The 23,699-nt window shown below is 50.0% G+C and overlaps 1 protein-coding gene across 4 annotated transcripts; it reads right to left on the bottom strand.

Moving 5' to 3' along the window:
* Positions 1–3,622: 3,622 nt before the first annotated feature.
* On the bottom strand, positions 3,623–19,722 carry LOC106732836 (uncharacterized). 4 transcript variants are annotated; one of them, XM_075916712.1, is made up of 4 exons: positions 19,657–19,722; positions 15,270–15,470; positions 9,599–9,712; positions 3,623–9,293 (listed from the first exon to the last, which is right to left on the bottom strand). In XM_075916712.1, the coding sequence occupies exons 2-4, from the start codon at positions 15,454–15,456 to the stop codon at positions 6,976–6,978; spliced, it is 2,619 nt and encodes an 872-aa protein (XP_075772827.1). In that variant the 5' UTR covers positions 15,457–15,470; positions 19,657–19,722; the 3' UTR covers positions 3,623–6,975. The 4 variants fall into 4 exon arrangements, with proteins under 4 accessions (XP_075772827.1, XP_075772828.1, XP_075772830.1 ...); XM_075916713.1 differs by having other exon boundaries at positions 3,623–9,290; XM_075916715.1 differs by lacking the exon at positions 9,599–9,712.
* Positions 19,723–23,699: the final 3,977 nt, after the last annotated feature.

Here is a 23,699-nt window from a genome sequence, read left to right as displayed (position 1 = left end):
ATATGGATCTTTCGGAAAACAAAGCCTTTTCCGAAAGATCCCTTTTCCTTATTTCATAGACCCACCTCCCTCAGCCTCTCCTCATAGGTCATATGCTCCAGCCCCCTAATCATTTTGGTTGCCCTCCGCTAGACCCTCTCCAATGCATCCACATCCTTTTTGTAGTGGGAGGGGGGGCCCAGAACTGGCCACAATTCTCCAGGGCTACGTCTAGACTGGAATGATTTTCCGCAAATGCTTTTAACGGAAAAGTTTTCTGTTAAAAGCATTTGAGGAAAAGAGCGTCTAGATTGGCACGGATACTTTTCTGCAAAAGCACTTTTTGCGGAAAAGTGTCCATGCCAATCTAGACGCACTTTTGTGCAAAAAAAGCCCTGCTCGGCGTTTTCACAATCGGGGCTTTTTTGAACAAAACAAATCTGAGCTGTCTGCACTGGCCCTTTTGCGCAAAAGCTTTCCCCACTTTTGCCTGAATGGGAGCAGCATAGTATTTCCGCAAGAAGCACTGATTTCTTACAGTAGGAACCCAGAATGCTCCGGGTCAACTTGATTGACAGGGCAGGCAGGTTAATGAGAGCCAGGAGTGGGGAAGAGTCCTATTGCACTTGAGCTGCAATTACCCAGGTCGGAGCAGGGACCCGAAGTGATCTGGGGAGCAGAGTGGGGACAGACAGAAAGAGGCAGAAGCAGCCCAGGAAGCTGGAGGCAGAGCAGCATCAGTGCGGCAGCAGCATGGAGCCAGGGCTGGAGCAGATCAGAGCTGGGTGGTGTGAGCAGCTGAAGAGAGCGAGGGAGACCCTGGGCTGAGGGCATGGCCCAGGGAATCACCACCAGTCCAGAGACCGGGCAGGTCACACTTGGGCTGTGTCTAGACTAGCAAGTTTTTCCGCAAAAATCAGATGATTTTGCAGAAAAACTTGTCAGCTGTCTACACTGGCCCCTTGAATTTCTGGAAAAGCACTGACAATCTCATGTAAAATCATCAGTGCTTTTCCGGGAATACTATGCTGCTCCCGTTTGGGCAAAAGTCTTTTTCCGAAAGACTTTTGCACAAAAGGACCAGTGTAGACAGCATAGTACTGTTTTCCGCAAAAAAGCCCCAATCGCAAAAATGGCAATCGGGGCTTTTTTGCAGAAAACCGCATCTAGATTGGCCACGGACACTTTTCCGCAAAAAGTGCTTTTGCGGAAAAGCATCCTGCCAATCTAGACGCGATTTTTCCGAAAATGCTTTTAACGGAAAACTTTTCCGTTAAAAGCATTTTTGGAAAATCATGCCAGCGTAGACGTAGCCTTGGGGTACATCTAGACTACAAGCCTCTTTCGAAAAAGCCTCTTTTGAAAGAGAGCGTCTAGACTGCAACCTCTTCTTTCGAAAAAGTGAGCCGCTTTTTCGAAAAAGCCCTGTTTGCATTCAAAAACGCTTTTTGAAAGAGCATTCGAAAGAGAATCTTACATTAGATCGTCAGTGTTCTTGCACAAATTCTCACAGCCAGTTTAGACAGCCGGCAAGATGTTGCCAGTCTAGACGCACCCAACGTGTCAAGGCTATTCCCCACTCTGGCACTCGGAAGGCAGAAGATGGTGGCCCGCAAGAGACCTTAAACATACCCTGCCTCGATAGGCTTCTGCTTAAGTGCTCCCAAGTCAGATTCCCAACCTTGCCCTCGCCAAGTGACAACCCCTTTCTTCTTGTACCCAGGAAGAAGTATTTGGAACTTCTTCCAGAGGGGTAGTACTCCAAGCTCTTTTACTATAAGTGAGTTTGAAAAAAAGAGAAAGCCTGTTATCTCTGATAGCTGACCTCTCAGTTTTAAGCATGCATACACAGAGCTCCTATTACCTTCCAGGACACTAGAAACAAATCATCGCCTTAAAAAAAGGTGATTTTATTAACAAAACAAAAAAAGATATTTTTGATAAAGCATACTTGGTTGCAAGGTGGATTCATGCAATTGAGAAAAGAACAAATTAAAAACTGATTCAGTTTAAGGTTACAATGTAGGGAAGAGTGGAACATGGATTTAACACAGAGGCTACGTCTACACTGCAGGCTTTTTGTGCAAGAAGGCTACGTCTACACTCGCAGCCTCTAGTGTGAGAAATATGCAAATGAAGCTAAGCATGGAATATTGCCACGCCTCATTTGCATACCTAATGAGCCACCATTTTTGCAGAAGAGGCTCTTGTGCCATAAGGAGGTGCCTATACTGCCCCTTCTTGCGCAAGAAAAGACCTCTTGTGCAATGCCACTACGCTGATTATTTTCAGGAATAACAGCATTGTGCAAGAGGGTTTTTCTTGCACAAGAAGGGGCAGTGTAGACAACTCCTTCTGGCCCAAGAGCCTCTTCTGCAAAAAAAAAGGTGGCTCATTAGGTACGTGTAACTGATTAGTCTCTCGTCCCCACCCAAGTCCAGGAGGAGGCAATACTGTTCCCTCGTATCTAGAGACCCCTGGCCAGGCCTTTTGTCATAGCCGAAGGGATCGGCTGCAAGGCGGGTCAGGGGGGACTGGGGAGGGGACTCAGGCCCTCCCTCTCTTCGAGTCCCGGCCCAGGGCCCTAAGGCAGGAAAGGCTCTCCCTGGCCAATGGAGGGGGTCAAGACCCCTTAACCCTCCATTCACGGGGTCCACGGCCCTGCCCTGGGCCTCTTCTCCCCAGTCTGAATTAGTTTACTACCCACCGTGGGGAAAGACTCACCGCTCATTGCCTTCTTCGAGCGTCAGCAGGAGTCTTTGGCTTCTCTGTGTTCTTCCCCTCTGCTTTCCTCTCTCGGCCCTTTTCAAAGGGCCGCCATTCCGCGTCCCCTGCTGGCTCCGCCCCCGCCCGCATCATCTGGCTCCCCGGGAGTCCCGGGGTGACGTCATGGGGGACGTCATCCAAGAGTGCCGGCCCGGGTCGCAGCCTCACCACCATGGCCGCACCCGCCAGGATCGATGCAGCTCCGGGTTCCCCCGCCGCTTCTGACAGTGCGGGGCAGCGTGGCGAGGCTGGCTGCCCCGTCACAATATGCAAATGAGGCTCAGCGATATTCCACTCAGCCTCATTTGCATATTTCTTGTGCAAGAAGCCGCAAGCGTAGACATAGCTGAACTGTTTTGTGCAAGAGTTCTTGTGCAAAAATTCTTGTGCAAGAGCACATCCACACTGCCATGTGCTTTTGCACAAGAGCATCCATGGCAGTGTGGATGCTTTCTTACACAAGAAAGCTCCGATGGCCATTTAAGCCATAGGACTTTCTTGCACAATAAACTCCTGTTGCCTGTCTACACTACCTTTTTGCGGAAGTGCTCTTGTGCAAGAGGGCTTATTCCTCGTGGGGAGAGGAATAACTCTTGCGCAAGAAACCCTATTTTCTGACACTTTACTGTAAATTTGCTTGCCCAAGAACGCACGTGCAGTGTAGACGCTCTGCAAGTTTTTGCACAAAACGGCTATTCTTGCGCAAAAACTTCAGGTATCTACACTGCATGCATGTTCTCGCGCAAGTAAATTTACAGTACACCGTTGGAAAACAGGGTTTCTTTCACAAGAGTTATTCCTCTCCCCACGAGGAATAAGCCCTCTTGTGCAAGAGTTCTTCTGCAAGGAGGCAGTGTAGCCAGGCCCTATGGCTTAAATGACCATCGGAGTTTTCTTGTACAAGAGAGCATCCACACTGCTATGGATGCTCTTGCGCAAAAGCATATGGCAGTGCAGATGTGCTCTTTTGGAAGACCTTTTGCACAAGAACTCTTGTGCAAAACAGTTCTTGTGCAAGAAGCCTGCAGTGTAGCATTGTGTCTATATAGACATTTCCTATCTACTCACATACCCATGCTTCAAGGTCCAGTCCATTTCCATGCCCCATATTCTTTGTAGGCATAGTAGTTCTATCTGGTTCAATTCGTCTTGTTCCCTCAGCTCCTGGTTTAAAACTTACACAAAGAAACACAGGAGACAGGTATCTCTTACAATTCAAATGTCAATTCATTCTTCTTATTGGATCTGCTGGCTTCTTGCCAACACTTTCTAGCTACATAGGTTTAACTGAATACTGGGATGTTCAGAAAAGGCCAGCACTACTCCTATCCATCACACACCTTTCAAATCACAGACAATACTGAACAATGGCTGTCATTCTTTTCTGGAGGTTTAGAAGAAAACATAATACTATACTTGCACACACTAAATTCACTACTAAATATACAAAAAACTAAACAAGATCCCCTGCATGCATGGAATACAATGACTTAGATACAGGGTGAGTTTTAACTGGCTTAATCTGAAAAACTTTCATTGGAGAGTGCATCAGCCACTTTGTTAGAAGTTCCTGAAATGTGTTGGATGTCACACTTCACAGTCTTGGAGAGCCAAAACTCCACCAAAGGAATTTCTTGTTAATCTCTTTGACTGTGTGAAGCCACTTCAGAGCAGAATGGTTGGTCTGCAGATGAAAATGTTGTCCCCAAATGTATGGCCATAGACTCTCTAGAGCATATACAGTGATGTAGCATCCGTTCTTGGAGACAGACCAGTGGCTTTCCCTCTCAAACATTTTTTTCCTGAGGAATGCAACAAGGCAGAATTCTTGATCTGGCCCTGTCTGCATCAAACCTACCCCCACACCACGCCCTGATGCATCCCTAGTGACAAAGAAAGGTTTGTTGTAGTCTGGGGCCCTTAGAATAGCATCAGACATAAGAGCAGCCTTAAGCTGCTTGAAAGCTTCCTGACACTTCCCACTCCACTTAACTGCATTTAGTTGCTTTTTTGTTTGTTCAGGTCTCTCAATGGATCCACTGCTGCTACTGTAGATGCTCGTCTGGGATCTGGTTCTGCCATTTTTGTCTGGGTCTCCAGCCTTGGGATGTCTGAGGATACAAACTGGGTCCCTGTAGATGGCTCAAGAATGGGGCTACGTGTGGAGGCATACTTAGCCCTGCTGCAGGTGACCATTCCCACCTTCTCAGCTTGTCTCAGTCCTCTCCCATCAGTACAGGAAAGGGATAATCATTTTAGATTGCAAAAGTCCAAATTCCTGACCAGCCCTTGTACATAGGAGACAACTTGGCTGTGGATAGGACAAAGGAATCTGCCTTGAAGGGTTGAACAGTTACTTGAGTCTCTGAGTTAGAGTTCAAGGTCCACTAGGGACTGATAGATTGCAGACACCTGTGCTCCAGTCTCTTTCCAGGCAATAACCTTCTTCCCACCCATATTCAGTTTCCCTTTTCTCTGGGGGTATCTGAGAAGCATCTGGGCCTGAGGACTCTTGGTTTGACCAAGAGTGTAATGAATTGCACTCTGCTGGTGCTCCTGGGGCAGTCGGCTTTCATGTGCCCCAGCTCATTACATGCAAAACATCACCCAGCTGGCTTGTCACTGGAGCAAGGTGGATTGCTAGATAATGGGGTTGTGTGATGAGAGGGGCTCTGTGGCTTCCCTTGGGGCGGAAAGGGCTCCTCACTGTGCGGTAGGCCCTTGGATTGTCCCCAGTAGTGGTACTGCCTGGGCACCCCTTCTGGTACTCACTCAAATGCCTATCAGGTTTTTTTTTCATCTCATCTTTGGGTTCTCCAATGTGATAGAACATGTGAACACTTATTAAAGCTTTCCAGCTTGAACTACAGCTGTCACCTTTCACTGGTGACAGATGTTCAATGAGGTATCAGCTCAGATAGAACCTTTGCCCACAATCTGAGCAGTTATAGGGATTCTATCATATATGAACTGTCTGATGTGCAATAGGATCTGAGCTCTTCCTACAACTTTTTCCACAGTCAGAGCAACTAAAGGGTATCTCCCTTGTGTGGGTTCTCTCATGACTAAGAAGACTTGAGCGCCTACCAAGTTTTTCCCACCATCAGAGCAGCTGAAGGGTTCCTCTCTTGTGTGGATTCTCCTGTCTAACAAGGTCTGATCTCCCACAGAAGCTTCTCTCAATCACAGCAATTATACACACTGCTCCACCTATTTTTCTCACAAATGTGAACAAGTTTTGTTAGGGGCCCCAATATGGGGAGAAGTGTGACACATCCCCATATTGGTGCACAGAACAAAATACATGTGGTAGGAGTGGCACTCAGGGGCTTGGATTTTGCGAAGAAGGCTCAGAGCTGGGGCAAAGAGTTGGAGAGCAGGGAGGGCTGGCTCTGGGGTGAAGTCGGGGATGAGGGGCTCAGGGCTGAGACAGAGGTTTGAGCTGTGGAGGAATGATATGTAGGGTGGGCCAAGGATGGAGAGGTTTGAGGGGCAGGCCACCAAAGGGCTACATTTGGGGAGAAAAGACTTCCACCAGCTTTCTCTCCCTCAGCTCATATGCTAGTGTGGGACCGAGGGAGGAGGCACCTCTCCTTGCCATAGCAGCTCTGGGGCTGTGGAATAGCCAACTGTCTGCTGGTCATCGCAGGTCTGGGCAGGGGTTGAGACCCATGAGTAGCAGAGGCATCAATCCCTACCATAGGCCTAAAATGCTTGCTAGGCATTTATTAGGCTGCAGTAAGGCTGTATGACCACACTGCTTACAGGGAACTTAGGTTATGTGGTTTCTTGCCTGTATGGAGTCTCCTATGCCTAACAAGTTCTGAGTGCTGAATGAACTTTTTCCTGCAGAATGAGAAGTTATAGGGTTGCATTAACAGGAACGTTGTGAGCAAGACATGAGAAGTAATTCTTCTATTCTACTCTGATTAGGTTTCAGTTGGACTACGTATCCAGTTCTGGGAACCAGATTTCAAGAAAATGTGGACAAATTAGTGAGGCTCCAGAGAAGAGCAACAAAAATGATTAAAGGTCTAGAAAATAGGACCTACGAGGGAATACTGAAAGAAATGGGTTTGTTTATTTTGGAAAAGAGAAGACTGGGAGAGGACGTGATAGCAACTTTCAGGTACCTAGAAGGATGTTACAAGGAGAAGGGGAAAAAATTGTTCTCCTTGGCCTCTGATGATAGGAGAAGGAGAAAGAGGCTTAAATTGCAGCAAGGGAGGTTTAGGATTCTCCTGTGTGTATTGCATGATGATTGTTAAGATTTGAGCATTGACTCGAGGTTTTCCCACACACAGAGAAATCAAAGGGTTTCTCCCCTGTGTGGGTTCTCCTATGTGTAACAAGACTTGAGCTCCTACTGAAGCTTTTCCCACAGTCAGAGCAGTTAAAGGGTTTCTCTCCTGTGTGGATTCTCTTATGATTAATAAGATGTGAGCTCCAACTGAAGCTTTTCCCACAGTCAGAACAGCAAAAAGGTTTCTCCCCTGTGTGGATTCTCCTATGTTTAACAAGGTGTGAGCGCCCATGAAAGCTTTTCCCACAGTCAGAGCAGCTGAAGGGTTTCTCTCCTGTGTGGATTCTCATATGTGTAACAAGATGTGAAGTACTACTGAAGCTTTTCCCACAGTCAGAGCAGCTAAAGGGTTTCTCCCCAGTGTGGATTATCCTATGTCTAACAAGTTGTAAACTCTCACTGAAGCTCTTCCCACAGTCAGAGCAACTGAAAGGTTTTTCTCTTGGGTGATTTCTCTTATGTCTAATGAGACTTGACTGCTGATTGAAGCTTTTTCCACAGTCAGAGCAGCTGAAGGGTTTCTCCCCTGTGTGTATTCTCCTATGCGTAACAAGATTTGAGCGCTGACTGAAGCTTTTCCCACAGTCTGAGCAGTAAAAGGGTTTCGCCCCTGTGTGGATTCTCCAACGTCTAACAAGGTCTGAGCTCTCACTGCAGCTTTTCCCACTGTCAGAGGAGATGAAACATGGCTCTCCATTGTGGGTTCTCTGATGTCTAAAAAGATTTGAGCTCCTACTGAAGCTTTTCCCACATTCAGAGCAGGAAAAGGGTCTCTCTCCTGTGTGGATTCTCCTATGCTTAACAAGATGTGAGCGCCCATGAAAGCTTTTCCCACAGTCAGAGCAGCTGAAGGGTTTCTCCCCTGTGTGGATTCTCATATGTGTAACAAGATCTGAGCTCCTACCGAAGCTTTTCCCACAGTCAGAGCAGATGAAGCGTTTCTCCCCAGTGTGGACTGTCCTATGTCTAACAAGTTGTGAACTCTCACTGAAGCTTTTCCCACAGTCAGAGCAATTGAAAAGTTTTTCCCTTGTGTGGTTTCTCTTATGTCTAATGAGACTTGAGTGCTGATTGAAGCTTTTCCCACAGTCAGAGCAGCTGAAGGGTTTCTCACCTGTGTGGATTCTCTTGTGTGTAACAAGATTTGAGCGCTGACTGAAGCTTTTCCCACAGTCTGAGCAGTAAAAAGGTTTCTCCCTTGTGTGGATTCTCTGATGTCTAACAAGGTCTGAGCTCTCACTGACGCTTTCCCCACTGTTAAAGGGATTGAAACATAGCTCTCCATTGTGGGTTCTCTGATGTCGAAAAAGATTTGAGCTCCTACTGAAGCTTTTCCCACACTCAGAGCAATAAAAGGGTTTCTCTCCTGTGTGGATTCTGCTATGTCTTTCAAGATCTGACCTCTTACTGAAGTTTTTCCCACAGTCAGAGCAGTTGAAGGATTTCTCTCCTGCGTGCGTTGCTGGATGTTCAATAAGAGTTGCATAGTCACTGTAAGTGTAGGGTGTTTGTTGATGGAGGATTTTCTGTTGAATGGTTTCTGTGTTTCTTCTCACACTGTGCTGTAGCAGGGACTGTATTGCTGCGTTGCTTTGTGTGCTGTGTGTGGTTCCTACTGTCCCAGGACCTGCAACACTGTCTGGAGGGGGATGACTCACTGCAGAAGAGTATTTGGCCCCTGACACCTGAGGGCCAGGCATAGGAGATAACTCCTGCCCAGTAAGGGAGACAAAGGGAGGTGGGGCTGCCAGGTGGGGGACTAGGGCCTGGGGGGATGAGTCACTCTCAGCTGTGTTAGGATGAGAGGAGGGGCTTACAATAGGAACAGGGGGGAGAAGGGCCCAGGACCCCTTCTCCCCGAGAGGAATGATACTGGCTGCTCTGTGTCCCTGTGTTAACATTGATCCTATGCTACACTGTGTCCCTGTGAAACAATAAACCTCCTGATCTACCTGCTGGTTGAGAGTCATGTCTGGCTGCAAATGGGGGTACAGGTTTTGGGGACTTCCCAAAACTTCACGACACACACTTCTGCTTCTGGGACTGGATTCACCCTGTTCCTTCTCTGGATGGTTTCCCTTCTGCGTTTCTGGGCTATGCTGTCTCTCCAAGGTCTCTCCCTGCTCAGGACTCTGAAAAACATGCCCTTCAAATCTTCCCAATAACATCCCACGTGGAGCCACTTGCTCTGATGCTTCCTGCTGAAGACACTCCTCATTGTTGTCACTCTGCATCCCATCACCTGCTGGGACAGAGAGAGAATCCAGGAGTCATTCTCTCTGCATTGAGCTAAAAGGAAAACTCTGAAAGGGGAATAGAAAAGAGGGAACACACCCAAATAATGGCTGGAAAGGTTCAATAATCATGAGCTAAGTTCATCCTCCTACCCCACAACCCATTCCCAAAGGAGTGAACCCAGCCTTCCCCCACATCCTCTGATTGGAATTGAAAACAGGCTGAAGGGTCAGCTGGACTGATGAAAACGCACAAGTGACACCTACTATGAGGACACAGAAATTGGTTTCTGAGTCAGTTTAGCTGATTGCTCACCTGTGTGGGTGTGGCTGATGATCTCCCCTTCTTCATAGCCCTGGAGATCTGGGATCCATAGCTCCTCCCCTCGCTCCACCCACGAGATCACATGAGCTTTGGAGACTGGAAATCCTGCTCAGGGAGCAATCAGCCAAGTGTTGATCTTGTTCATTAAGGTCTGTGCCAGTACTGCTTCCAGAGCCAGAATCTGAGTCACCCACTCGGGGTACATCTACACTTGCTCCTTAGTTCGAGCTAGGGATGCAAACGAAGCCGTCTGAAATTGCTAGTGAAGCAGGGATTTAAATATCCTGCGCTTCATTAGCATAATCTCGCCTGCACAGTATTCCGTTCAACAGCTGATTCGAACCAGGAAGCATGCTCAGGGACGTGTTAGTTCGAATAAAGCCCCTTGCTTCGAACTAACATTACTCCTCAAAAAATGTTACTCCTCATTTTTTGAGGAATAACGTTAGTTCGAACCAAGGGGTCCGGAATGCGCTTCCTGGTTCAAATCATCTGTTGAGCGGAATAATGAGCGGGCAAGATTATGCTAATCAAGCGCAGGATATTTAAATCCCCGTTTCATTAGCAATTTCGGTCGGCTACATTAGCATCCCTAGCTCGAACTAGGGAGCAAGTGTAGATGTACCCTCAGAGAGGCTCCTTCCCCACCTTGCAGAGACTGGGCTCTGGATGGTACAAAATCCAGAACACAGCCCTCCTCCCCGTATTCCCTGGAAGAACTGAGCTCTCTGCTGCATCCTCAAGGGCAGTGGTTCTCAAAGTGTGGTCCAAGGACCACTAGTGGCCCACTACCATCTTGCAGATGGGCCACAGGCTTGGGACTTGCCTCCTAGCCTTCAGTGTGGAACCAGCGCTGGTGCTATGGCCCGAAACCCCCATTCCAAGGTTGAAGCGCCAGCACCAGCTTCCCATACAGGATGGGGGGTGGGGGAGAGCAAGCCTTGCAGGCTGGGTATGACTTGCCGGAGAAGGAAATGGCTCTGTGTGCACACACCTGAAGGCTTTCCCTGCTGCTCCCATTGGTCAGAATTATGGCCAATGGGAACAGCATGGGGCAGTGCCCGGGAGTGATGGGGGGAATGGAGCCAGGTAACCCCCTCTCCTCCCACTGAGACCCCACACCCCTGTCCCTCTCATGTACTCCCCTCCCAACAAAACCCTGCATGCCCAACCCGCTCCTGCACACATCCTTCTGGCAGAGCCCCTACCCTTCAGCCCATTCCTGCACCTTACACCTTACCCAGATCCCCCACTTGCTGCCCACTCCTACCCTCAACATCCCACCTAGACTGCTCCTGCATCCTAGCTCTCACCCAGACCACGTACCCCCCACGCCCGTCTACATACATTTTGTCATCAAGGTGGTTGGCTTGTGGTCCATGGAAAAGTCTGCATTATGGGCCAAAGAGGTTGAGAACCACTGCTCCAGAGTACAACTAAGTTTCCCTTATGACCCATTTCATCCCTCCACCCACCCCAGGGAAGGACAGGAACATGCTGCTCTGGTGAGGGCTTGCAATTCTGACACTGAGGCCCACAGGCAGGGCTCGGACTGCAGAGGGCACATGGGACACAAGGAGACCCGCCCTTGGGGAATGGGCCACTGGTGGTGTGCACCACTTCACGCTCCAAGGTGCGGGGTGTGCCCTGGTGGCTGCCGCCTGTCTGCGGTTTGACTTGGGTTAGAGGAGACTGTAGTGTCTTTCCCTCACTGCCTCAGCACCTGCGGCCCCCATGTGGCAACAGTGGCTGTGAGTGGCTGGTATGACTCCTCGGTACAAACCTCTTCCCTGGGGATCTCCACTGTGCCGGGTGCTTGGGTCTGTGCCGCTGAGAGGGGCGGGCCACTCTGGGCTGGCAGCCAGGACCATTCCCTGCCTGTGCTCAAGGAGAGAGGCTTTTCACCAGAGGGATTTCCTTTCCTTACGTTAGGCTGGGTGTACTTTGTTATGTCTGGCTGGAGGGCTCGCTGACTGCCAGCCGCCATCCCTAGGGAGTAATGTTCATCTAGGCTAGAAGATGAGTCTTGTTCTTGCCTCTGTACACTTTCACCTCTGAACTTGCTGGATGGGAAATTCTCTGATGGATGCTTACGTATAATATGCAGAATAAAATAATATAGTAACAGCATCATGTGTGTTTGTAGCATGCCAGGCTGTTGTGTTGTAACTCGAGTTGGAGAAAGGAGTTGCTGTGTGTGTGAAATATTTGAAAAGAAAGAGAATTAAGAAAGCGAGCTATTCAATTTTAGACCAACTTGCCAATGACTTTGAAAGTCCAGAAATTTAAACTTCATTAACCCCATTTCCAAAAAGCACAGAAGTAGTATCAAACATGATTTAACCTGAGATAACGAATCATTAGACAGAGAGTTGGCAGAAGACAAGATAATTCATCAAGCAGCCCCGCCGATGTGCTGTGACTGGAGCGGGGGCCACAGTGCTATTTTTAGTACTGCGGCCTCGCATGGCAGGCAGCTACCCTGTGTTCTGGGACTGGAGCCAGGCCACAGCGCAGCTACTTCTGGGGCAGGGGCAGAGTACTAAAAATAGCACCCCCACTCTGCCCTCCATGGTGCTCTGCCCTGGGAGGGTTGACGGGTGCAGATATCAGGAAAGCAGAAGGTGAGGGAAAGGGCAGGGGGAGAACCAAAGGGAAGGGGAGGTGAGGAGAGGAAGGGGCTTGTGCTGACAGGAGAGGAGGGAGCCAGGGCAGGAGAAGAAAGAAGAAGGCACCACGGGAAAGGGTGGAAGAACGACAAACGCCAGGGAGTCGAAGAAAAGACAATGAGGGGAAAGGGCAGATGTCAGTAAGAGTGAGAGATGGGAGGGGACAGGGTGATGCTGGGAGAGGAAAGTGGAGGGGGCAAGAGGGTAGAAGAGAGGTTGAAAAGAGGGGTGGGCATGAGGAAGGCAGGGGATGGAGTAAGTCATGTGCGAGGGCACAGAGGGGCATGAGAATTGGGGCAGAGGGTAGTGAGGGGGTGGGCACCAGGGAGAAAGAGGGCAAGGGCGGCAGGTGTTGGGAGGGCAGGAGCAATGAGGCACCGGGGCAGGGAGGGTAAGGGAAGGTGCAGGTGCCAGGAGAACTGTGGGGGTGAAGCAGAACGGCGGACACGGAAGGGGAGGGACAGGCACCAGAGGGCAGAGGAGAGAGGCAGGGCAGGTGGGTAGAGGGAGGCATTAGGAGAGGGGATGGGGAGGGAGGCTAGTGGATGGGCAGGTACGGGGGGAAAGGAAGGGTAGGTGCAGGGGTCAGAGAGGATGGGGAGGGGGACAGGTCCCAGGAAGGCTGAGGGGAGTGAAAAGGGCAGGAGCCAGGACAGCAGGAGGGTGAGGGGCAGCAGCACGCACCCAGGGGTCAGATGGGGCAAGGGAAGGGTGGGAGACATAGCAGCAGAGGGGAAAAGGGAGAGGTTTATAACTTGAGTGCACCAATATTGAGGTCATGTGCACACATCCGAACAAGCGCACACGACCTCAATATCGGTGCACAAGACAAAGCTCACTTCTCTCATGGATGGAAAAATCTTAGAGGGAACAGTGGTGGAAAACACGCCGATCTGTGCAGTACCTGCAAACACACACTCCGGAGAGGTGGCAGAGGAACACACTGACCCTTGCACAAATCAGGAGGAATAAGGGGATACGGATGTTTTGTTACAATGAGCAGGTACAAGGACAAGTGGGGGAGACGGGGGAGTAGAAAGACACGGAGTGCAACGTGCACCATGTTTGTGTCAAGGTGTATGAAAGGGGAAGTCACAGGAGGGGCGTGTGGGTGCTGGCTGAGGGGCAGCGTTCTGGTTGCTGGCTGAGCTAGTACCATTGTTGGGGTGGGACACGTCTCACCGTACCTGTGCCTGGGGAGCTGGGACACTAGCACCCTGCTCCTTCGACAATAAACCTGGGCAAGCATCTTAGTCCCCAAACGGAGCCTGGGTCTTTCTTTAGCAAAAACCCTGAGCTGTGCTTCATGGGCAAGCTGGACGCTCTGCCAGTGCCGCTGGCATCAGAGCTCCAGAAAGAGCTGCCCTGAGCAGCCGTAACAAAGGTCTGTGGAGCTAGCAGCAATATATGAGGCACTGCAGCCACTATGGGAAGCAAAGATTATCAGTCACAACAGCACTTGGGATCTCCAGTGTCAATCAGGGGTGCTTATATGGAGCTGAGCATCTCTCCTATTTAATGTATGTATCCTTCCCCAGTCCTGTGAACCAGGGACATAATGATATTAACTATTGCAGATGTAGGGGGCTAGACAAAGACAATGTAAGTGACTTGACCAAGGTGACAAAGGAAGTCTGTAGAGCAGGGAATTGAACACAGTTTTCCCAACACCAAGGCTATATCTACACTGGCGCGATCTTGCGCCAAAGCAGCCGTTCTTGCGCGAAAACTTGCTGCCTGTCTACACTGGCCGTGAGTTCCTGCGCAAGAACACTGACATTCTAATGTATGAAATCAGGGCTTCTTGCGCAAGAACTCTGACGCTCCCGCTCAGGAATAAGCCCTTTTGCGCAACTGTTCTTGCGCAAGAGGCCAGTGGAGACAGGCAACATGAATTTCTTGCACAAGAAAGCCCGATGGTTAAAACGGCCATCAGAGCTTTCTTGCGCAAGAGAGTGTCTACACTGGCAAGGATGCTCTTGTGCAAAAGCCAGTGTAGACGCTCTCTTGTGGAAGAGTTTTTGCACAAGAACTCTTCTGCAAAAGAGTTTTTGCGTGAGAACGTGCTAATGTAGACGTAGCCCAAGTGCGGTGCCTGAAATGCAAGAAGGGCTCTCCCTATGTTTATCTACTATAGGGCTACCTCCACAGAACATTCACCAAACATGAAGGCTACGTCTACACTGGCCCCTTTTCCGAAAGGGGCATGTTAATTTCACAGGTCGTAATAGGGAAATCCGTGGGGGATTTAAATACCCCCTGCGGCATTTAAATAAAAATGTCCGCCGCTTTTTTCCGGCTTTTAGAAAAGAGCGTCTACACTGGCCCCGATCCTCCGGAAAAAAAGCCCTTTTCCGGAGGATCTTATTCCTACTTTTCTAAAAGCCGGAAAAAAGCGGTGGACATTTTTATTTAAATGCCGCGGGGGATATTTAAATCCCCCGCGGATTTCCCTATTACGACCTGTGAAATGCCCCTTTCGGAAAAGGGGCCAATGTAGACGTAGCCCCCATGACTCATTCACACTCCCGCAGCCCCACCACCCAGCCCCTCTCACAGGCAGGAACCAGCATGTCACAGAGATCAGCCATAGGCAGGGAAGGACCCCAGGAACTGCACCCTCCTTCCAGGGGCTCAGCCCAGTGGCACAACGGCCACTAACAGCAGCCAGACCCAGAACTCTGGTACCTGCTGCTCCTGCATGGGTCTTTCCACTGACACCTCCAGCCAAGGCACAACATGGGCAGGATGGTGGGGAAGCACACTGAGATCTTGGCTGTGGGAAGAGCAGCACCATTGCTATGTCCCTCAACCTGTTTCCCCTGGGAGGGGGCATGGAGGGGACAGTCTCTCACACAGGAGCCAGGATTATTGAGGCTGATTCTCCTGACACTAGGGGGAGCAGAGGGCAATGAGGGACCCTGAACAAAACCCAACACAGCTACTCCAGAGCCAGCCCAGCTTCTGATACCCGAGAGGACAGGAATCCTTACCCAGCCAGCTCACGGCCTCATAATTCTCATGCATCACATCCCAGTAGAGGGCTCTCTGACCCGGGTCCAGCAGAGCCCATTCCTCCTCAGAGAAATACACAGCCACCTCCTCGAAGGTCACCGGCTCCACCACAGCCATTTCCTTTCTCTGGATCTGTGGGCCATGGGCTGAGCTGTAGCAAGACATGGGTGTTCTGCAGCCTGTCAGGTGGAGAAGGACAAATGGAGACATATCAGAAGGGGCTTTAATCCTTTTCACACCCCCAGTTTCCCCAGAGTCTGTCCCTGGTGACACACATGCTAGATGCGGTCATTTTGGGCAAATGGTGAGTCTCAATATTCCATAAACAGCACACAAAAGTAAGATCCCAAATCCACATTCACTTCTCTCAATACCTGGCTTGAGTTTCAATGTTCCTACGCCTGTAACAATGGAATTCAGTTCTGAGCATCAGGCGTTTCCGATAAACCACCCACATATTCACCTGTCTGAATATGGATGTAGGCTGCTGTATAGCTAAATTTAGGCTGCTGTATTTAAAACCCCTAGTTTTCCTCCATCTATTTGCAGCACAGACCTTGGTTCTCTCATCCAACAGAGACTTTATAAACTCTCTCCACAACAGAGATTAAGTGAAGTTTATACGACTATTCAGATATTTATTATTAAACCTGTGTGCTGCGTGTTTGCAAGATGAGATCCTAAAAATCATGGATTAATGGGATCAGAAGTAGCCTTAGTCACACAGTCTGACCCCCTCTGTGGTGCAAGCTATTACACTTAACCCAGTTACCCAGGCACAAAGCTCTATTTCCCCGAGGCATGTTTTCTAGAGAGTTGCCCGATGTTGATTTGAAGACATCAAGAGATGGAGAATCCACCGCTTCCTTTGGCTAATCCTCTTCCCCATCAAACACTTATGACTCCTGTCTAGCCTGAAATTGTCTGACTTCAGCTTTCAGTTCCTGATTTTCACTGAGCCATATACTTGACTGCAGAGCCCTTGGGGATGCAGCAGTTTCTCTCCATGAACAGCCGGATACGGTGGTACTCAGTTCTCAGCCTTTTCAGCCTATTTATTGTTTTAAACCAGTGCTTCTTAAACTATGTTCTGTGGAACACTGGTGTTCCGTGGACAATTCGCAGGTGTGCCGTGACCTTTTCTTTGTGTTTGTTACTTCTTTGTTTTTATTTTTTTTTGTTTGTTTGTTTGACAAGTTTTTTTTTTTTTTTTTAAATTTCATACGTGTTCTGCATAAAAAAATATTGTTTGGTGTTCCGTGGTCTCAAAAAGTTTAAGATACACTGTTTTAAATCAACCCCATATTGAAACTGAATTGACTGAGCAGTGAAATAGCCAAGATTGAAGGTACTATACATTGTGGCTACATCTACACTGGCCCCTTTTCCGAAAGGGGCATGCTAATTTTCAACTTCAGAATAGGGAAATCCACAGGGGATTTAAATATCCCCCGCGGGATTTAAATAAAGATGTCCGCCGCTTTTTTCCGGCTTGGGGAAAAGCCGGGAAAAAGCGTCTAGAGTGGCCCGATCCTCCGGAATAAAGCCCTATTCCGGAGGATCTCTTATTCCTACTTTAAATGCTTTTAATGGAAAAGTTTTCCGTTACAAGCATTTTCGGAAAAGAGCATCTAGATTGGCACTTTTTGCGGGAAAGCGTCCGTGGCCAATCTAAACGTGCTTTTGCGCAAAACAAATCTCAGATGTCTACACTGGCCCTTTTGCGCAAAAGTTTTGCGCAAAAGGGACTTTTGCCCGAACGGAAGCAGCATAGTGTTTCCGCAAAAAGCACTGATTTCTTACAGTAAGAAGTCAGTGCTTTTGCGGAAATTCAAGTGGCCATGGCTGTGGTTCACTGTTGGCAGCCAAGAGGACCCACGAGAAGTGGCGTGACCCAGGCTGCAGTTAAGTGAATGTGTGTTTTACAGACATAGGTGACCATGCATTAGCTTTCTCCTGCAGAGACACAGGGAGGAGATACCTCTGGGCCCTGAACTCTTGCAAAAAAAGAGAGAGAGTTCATTTTAAAAACCCTGGATTTTGGCAACACAGAACAGTAGGAAGAGTGAAGAGCACCGTTGGAATGTATTGTAACAACAGATGTAGCACACAGAGAAACTGAAATATGTGAACCGAAGTACATGTACATGAGCAAAATTCCACATATTTATATATGCAATAAATAAGGGAATAGAAAATTAAAGCGCGTACTTCAGTGTTTGCAGAGTGGGGAATGACTTATAGAAATATGGATTTGTAATAAGTTTTCAAGTCCAAAATTATTTTCAAAAGTATCTTGGTGTTTTCACATTTAAAAATCTGGCCTGAAGTGAATGTTCAGAAAGCAAATATGGTCGGTGATGTAAAAAAAGCACATGGGCTAAGGTGACCATATTTCCTTATGTTGAATACTGGACACCTGGTAAAATTATTCATATTCAAGTGAGCTCCACAGCAATCAATCAGAACTGAGCAGCTCAAAGGTTCAAATTAACATCAGGTCCCTGTTAAACATAATTACTGTGTAGCTGGAGCCTTCTTATCTTTAAGGCTTTAGGGTTCACATGGCAGAGAGGGGACCGCTCCCCTGTACACCTCTCTCACTGATTGACCTGGCTTTCCCTGGCTGGCGCTCTCCTCCCTCCTGCCTGACTGGCCCCCAAGGACACACTCCCCTGTCCTGGAACCTGGGATCACATTTCTCTGAGGCAGCACAGGGCAGGGGGAGATGGAGATACAGGGGGGCTACAGAGCATGAAGGGGCAGAACAGGGAGGGGACAGCAAAAGGGGGAGGATGCAAAGGGCTGGTGGGGCAGGCAGCAGAGGGAACAAGTCACCAGCTGCCATCCGGCGCCTGCTCATACTGACCAGTCATTGCTGCTGGCAGCACAGTTAGTGCCAGACAGAAATGGGATGGGGGGGAGAAGGCTGACACACAGCAGAAACATGCTGATGGACCAGCTGGGGGAGCGGCTACCAGACCCTCACTCCCTGCTGGCAGGTGGGCAGTTGCCAAGCAGGGATCCGATAGCATCAGGACCCGCCAGCGCTGATGGGGGGGCGGGGGGGGAGACAGAAAATACAGGGCAATTTGCCTATTTTTAAGAAAAAGTCAGGACCCTGCAGCAGGGCTTAAATCCAGCCCTGTCCCTTTAAACCTGGGACGCTGCTCACCCTGACTAGGGTGCCAGGCAGGAGGCAAAACAGCAGCTCACACAGGCAGCCCCCAGCCTCTCAATCTCACCACCTTTCCCAGTATCCAGCCTCTCAGGCAGGTAGAAGGTGCCTTCTCCAGGCACTAGCCACCCACACAGCCCTGGCAAGTGGGCACTGCAACACTCCATCCTGGCAGTGGGAAAAACCCTCTCCTGTATTCTTACAAATACTGCAAATGCTTCCCCCCACTGGGTTATTTTTTCTGGAAGTGCCCAGATGCTGTTCTTAACCCCACTGCCTGATCCAATTTTGCCCTTTGGCCCTGCAGCCAGCTGTGTGATCTCCCTACCTATGCAGTCAGTTTGGCCCCTGAACAGATTTCCACGCCACCCTTATAATTCTATGCAGCAATTTCCCCTCCATAAACAAACTTTAAAACAGCAGTGAGGAACCTTTTTTTGGATCAGGGATCACTGACCCACAGGAAAATCAGTTGGGGGCTACACATAACTGAGAAGAAAAAACAACACCCTCCTCACTGATGTGGTTCCTGACTGAGAAGAAGATACTCCCCATGCTAGAGCCTAGGGGGGGCCCAGCCTGGTAGACTTTGTGTTCCAGCCCCACTGGTAGTGGCAAGGGAGCTAGAAAGCCAGTGAAGGCTTCCTAGTGCAGGGGGGAAGCGGGTCCCTGAGCCTTGGAGGCTGGATCCAGGCAAGCCAGGGGCTACGTCCAGCCCCGAGGTTCCCTACCCTTGCTTTATAGTGTGAGCCAGGTAGCTTTATGCAGCCACAGAAGCAGATCAGGGATTCTTTTAGACCCTAAACCCAGGCCTGGCCACGGCAGCGTTTGCAAGGGGCTGTATCTAAACCATTCCCCTGCATCCAGCCCCTTTAGCAGGCGACTCCACCTGACCCGGCAGGGAAGAGCTGCCTTGGCCAGGCCCTGGGGGACACTGGGCCATTCAGATCCCAGCCCTGGGAAGGGCCCTGAGATGCCCCATCCGGAAACAGGAACCACCCACGTCTGCCCCACTGGCCGGTTCTGCAAACACTGCAGCTGGCTCCTTCCCTCCCTCCCCCCCCCCCCACTTCCTTCCCCTCTGCCCCTCCCTAGCCCGGGTTCCCCGCTGCCCCCCCTCCCCGCACCCGTACGGCCAGGCTGGTCCCTGAACAACCCCCCGGCCCCGGGGCCCGCCCCGCACGCACCGGGCTGAAGCGACACGAGCAGCTGGTCCCAACGTTCGCTCCTTAGGCCGCGCTGCGCATGCGCCCGCCCTCCGGAGCATGCGCAGTAGCCGCGGCTAAGGCTGGTGCCCTTACTGCGCAGGCGCAGGCGGGCAGGGGCTGGAATGTTGGGTGCAGCTGGCCCCGCACGCGGGCTCCGCTGGTTGCCTGACCAGGGCTCGGTCCGGCTGCGGGGGCGGCAGCGTGGGACCGGGCAGCCCCGCCCCGGGAGAGTCTCCAGCCTCGCCGCGCCCCCCAGCAGCGCCCGGCGCGGGGAGTCGCTGGCTCCTGCCCCAGCCCCGCTCCCCAGGGGCTGCCCCTGCCCGGCCTGGGCGTGAGGCTCCCGGGAACTAAGGGGTTAACCGCCCCCCCTCCCCCGGCTTCATCCCCTGCTCCGGGATGGGGGCGGGACTGGGGTTGCTGCGCTGGGGGCACAGGGATGGGGGGCAAGCAGGGGGGTGAAGGGATGTGTGAGGGGAGGATGAGGGGGTAGGGGTTGCATTGCGGGGGGATGGGGTGCTGCAGGGGATTAGGCTGCGGTGGGAGGGGATCATGGGGCTGAGGGGGGGTGAGGCTAGAAGCCAGAGCCGGACTGCGGGAAGAGCCGCCCAGGGAGCCTGGGCTATGATGGGGAGACCCTGGTTTTCCACCTACTCTGGGCCGAGGCTTAGGGAGTCCATAGCAGCCCCCAGGGATGGCGGTGGGGGATCCCAACCACCAACCCTGAATTACAAACACTTGGGGCTACCCAGCTCACCTGCCAGGCCCTGCCGCAGGGTTTGAATCACATCTCTTCAGCTTCCCCCGCAGCCCCATCAGCTCTGCATATAACCCTGGGGCTGAGCCACGGGCTAGGCCAGGGAGTTTGTAGAGAGCTGCTCCCTTGTAAGACTGCAACCAGGAGCAGTTTCTGATTTTGTTCCTGCTAAGATTTTCCAACCATGAGTGGAGTGAGTTTTGTGCACCAATATTGAGGTCATGTGCGCTGGTTTGAATGCGTGCTGCTGTGACACCCAACTTATTAACACGTGTTCCCAACTGCTGGAGCAGACACTCCTCCCTCCTGGGCATGTGGCAGGTCTGGTTCCCAGCCACAGCCACCCCTGCCACGTGGCAGCTCCCACCACTGAAACAGGCCTTCCCTCTCCTCCATGCTGCGGCCGCAGTAGGTCCCAGGAACCTGGAGTGCTGGGCAAGGGCTGGGGTAACCTTGTACCTGTTCCACTCCTCTCCTGCTCTGCCTTTGCCTTGCCCCATCCCCCCTCACATGGGCAGCAGCAGAGGAAGTACAGCAAGGCAGCCCCAGCTCTCTAGGCTCCCCTGGCCCATGCATTTTGGGGGATTGTGACTGCTCATGCCCCTCCCCCGTCTCACCCCATCTCAAGCCATTATCTAAAGCAGTGATGAAGATTTTGAACAAAAATGCACCTAGAACTGAACCCTGCAGGACACCATCATTATGCCCTTCCAGCCTGACTGTAAACTACTGATAACCAAACCTTGGGCACTATTTTCCAAACAGTTTGGCACCCACTTTATTGTAGTGCCATCTAGGTTACGTTGGTATAAAAAACTTTACTACAGTCGAGTGCCGCCCAAAGGGAACAGCCAGCATTCAGCGTTACAGAGTCACAGACATTGGGCTACTATATCTATGATGCTGTACCCTTTGCCTGCAATCTTTTTCTGTCTTTGGGCTGATTCCTCTTTGGGAAGGACATAAGTGCTTCTACTACATCATAAATAAATAAAATTACAGTGGTGTATTGTAATAATAACAGACAATGCTTTTTTTGTGATGGAACAGCCCGGTACGGCATACTGTCACTTATTTTAACAGCACATAGTAAACGAATGGCATTTCCCCCCAGGCGTACTGGCACCTGTTTTCCTGGTGCCTCTTGTCTCCTGACTTAAGCCTGCTTGGGATGCGAGGCTTTTTTTTGGCTCCCAGCACAGCGTTTTGTCTCTTAAAGGGGCCGCAACCAAATTTCCTCTCCCCCGCCCCCTTTTTTCTTGCTCAACAACTTTTACAGGGTTTGTTTGTTCCTCAGCAAGTATGAGCCTGGAGTACCGGCACCTTTTATCTTCCAAAAAAAGCACTGATTAACAGATAATGGTATGCTAATGTATGTCAGATATTACTTGGTAGTATTATTTAATTCACCCCTTTCCACTAGTAGAAAACAAGAGGACATTTAATGAAAATGAGAGGCCACCACTTCAGATCAGATCAAAATATTGTTCCAAACAGTGCAAAATTTGTCACCAGAACTCTCTGTCACAAGGTATTATTAAAGCCCAGCATTTAGGAGTATTTGGAGTTTATGTGGAGAAAGAGAACATTCCAATTTTCAATAATAAGGATTAAAAAGACACAGAGGTTTGGCAAGGCTCTAAAAGCTTCTGTTTTGGAGCATGGGCCGTTCTCTAACAGATGCGGGTTAGGACAGAAACTTCTCCTGTGGCCAGGTGATTCCATCATTGTTAGCTAGCAGTTTTTTTCTCATGTCTCTCTGAAATGACTGGAACGCTCTAGTGTTAGAAACAAGACCCTGGGCTAGATGGAATTCTGGTTTGACTCAGTCTGGGGATATTTATATTCACAGACTAAAAAACCAAAAGGGGCCACCATTATCATATTGTCCGACCTTCTGCATAACACAGGCCACTGGACTTCCCTGAATTAATTCTTGTTTGACGTAGACAAGATCTTTTAGAAAAAAAAATCCAATCTTGATTTAAAAATTGTCTGTGAGGGAGAATCCACCACAGGACTTGGTGAATTGTTCCAACTACCCTCACTATTGTACATCTCCACCTGCACATCTATACTAGCGCACATCTCCACATCTATATCCTTTTGGAAAATTGCAAGAACTGAAGAAGCCACAGCACTGACTAGAAAGTGAACTCAGATCAACTGCCTGTCAGGCACCCTGTTAATTACTACACTGCCATTGTTCCTGGTTTTATATTGAAATATCCTTTGTTTAGCAATAAAAATAGCCTAAACCCATTTTCAGCAGTACATCTTAGAAACCAAATACATGCAACAAATGCACAGTAATGAAATACTGTAGCAATAATTAAAAGTAATTAAGGTGCACAGAAATGAGATACAGTATTGATAATTAAGAGCAGCCGATGCACCCAATATATGGTAATTCATAATTTCAGACGACAGAGGGAGCTATTGTGCTTGATTTACAAGTTTAAAAGCAGTAGCAACAATTTAAGACTAGGAACATAGCTCCCATCTGATGAAGTGGGAAAGCTTACCCAGAAAGCTTGTGATCCAATATATTTGTTTGTGTCCAAAGTGCCACAGGACTACTGGTCATTTTCATAGCTAGCCAGGTTTGAGGAGGTAGGTCCAGCCTGGGGCTCACAGCTAGTCTCTAGGAAGCCAGCACAGCTGGGTTGGGGGGAGGGGCGAGTGTAGGGCAGAGAGAATGGAGGGAAAGGGACTGTAGCCCTAGAGCATCTTTCCATAGGTAAGGGAGAGGGGATGAAAAGCAGCCATGGGCTTGAGTTGCAATGGGGAAGGTCTCGGTTCGATATTAGAAAAATGATTTCACTAGGAGGGTGGTGAGGCCCTGGAATGGGTTCCCTAGGGAGGTGGGGAAATCATAGAGGATTTTAAGGCCAAGCTTGTCAAAGGCTTGGCGGGGATGATTGAGTTGGGGTTGGTCCTGCATTGAGCAGGGGGTAGGACTAGACGACTCCTGAGGTCTCTTCCAGCCCTGGCATTCTCTGACTGAACAGGGACAGAGTGGGGTCTCAGGTGAGATCCCCTGGAGCACAAGACGTAGAGCAGGGGTCGGCAACCCCGGTGCACATGCCGCCAGCAGCATGCGAGCTGATTTTTACTGGCAGTCAGGGCGGGAGCTCAGCCCCACCCCTCCCCTCTGCACAGCAGGGAGCCAGGGCTGCAGCTCCTGCCTCAGAAGCGCGGCTGAAGTACCAGCTCTGGCTTCCTGCTGGGAGGGGGCGTGAGAGAGATGCACTTGCGCGTGTGCACC

The sequence above is a fragment of the Pelodiscus sinensis genome, unplaced genomic scaffold, assembly GCF_049634645.1.
Source record: "Pelodiscus sinensis isolate JC-2024 unplaced genomic scaffold, ASM4963464v1 ctg177, whole genome shotgun sequence".
NCBI classification, from domain to species: Eukaryota; Metazoa; Chordata; order Testudines; family Trionychidae; genus Pelodiscus; species Pelodiscus sinensis.
The sequence above is the reverse complement of the archived record's forward strand: the minus strand, read 5'-3'. Positions and strand labels throughout refer to the sequence as shown.

What these genes read in the sequence shown, in the direction of transcription:
- LOC106732836 (XM_075916712.1), bottom strand. Translation starts at nt 15,456, where the DNA reads ATGTCTTGCTACAGCTCAGCCCATGGCCCACAGATCCAGAGAAAGGAA. An exon ending in TGAGGCCGTGAGCTGGCTGG is followed by an intron (nt 9,713 to 15,269) that starts GTAAGGATTCCT and finishes CTCCCTGAGCAG; the next exon opens with GATTTCCAGTCTCCAAAGCT. An exon ending in CATCAGCCACACCCACACAG is followed by an intron (nt 9,294 to 9,598) that starts GTGAGCAATCAG and finishes TCTCTGTCCCAG; the next exon opens with CAGGTGATGGGATGCAGAGT.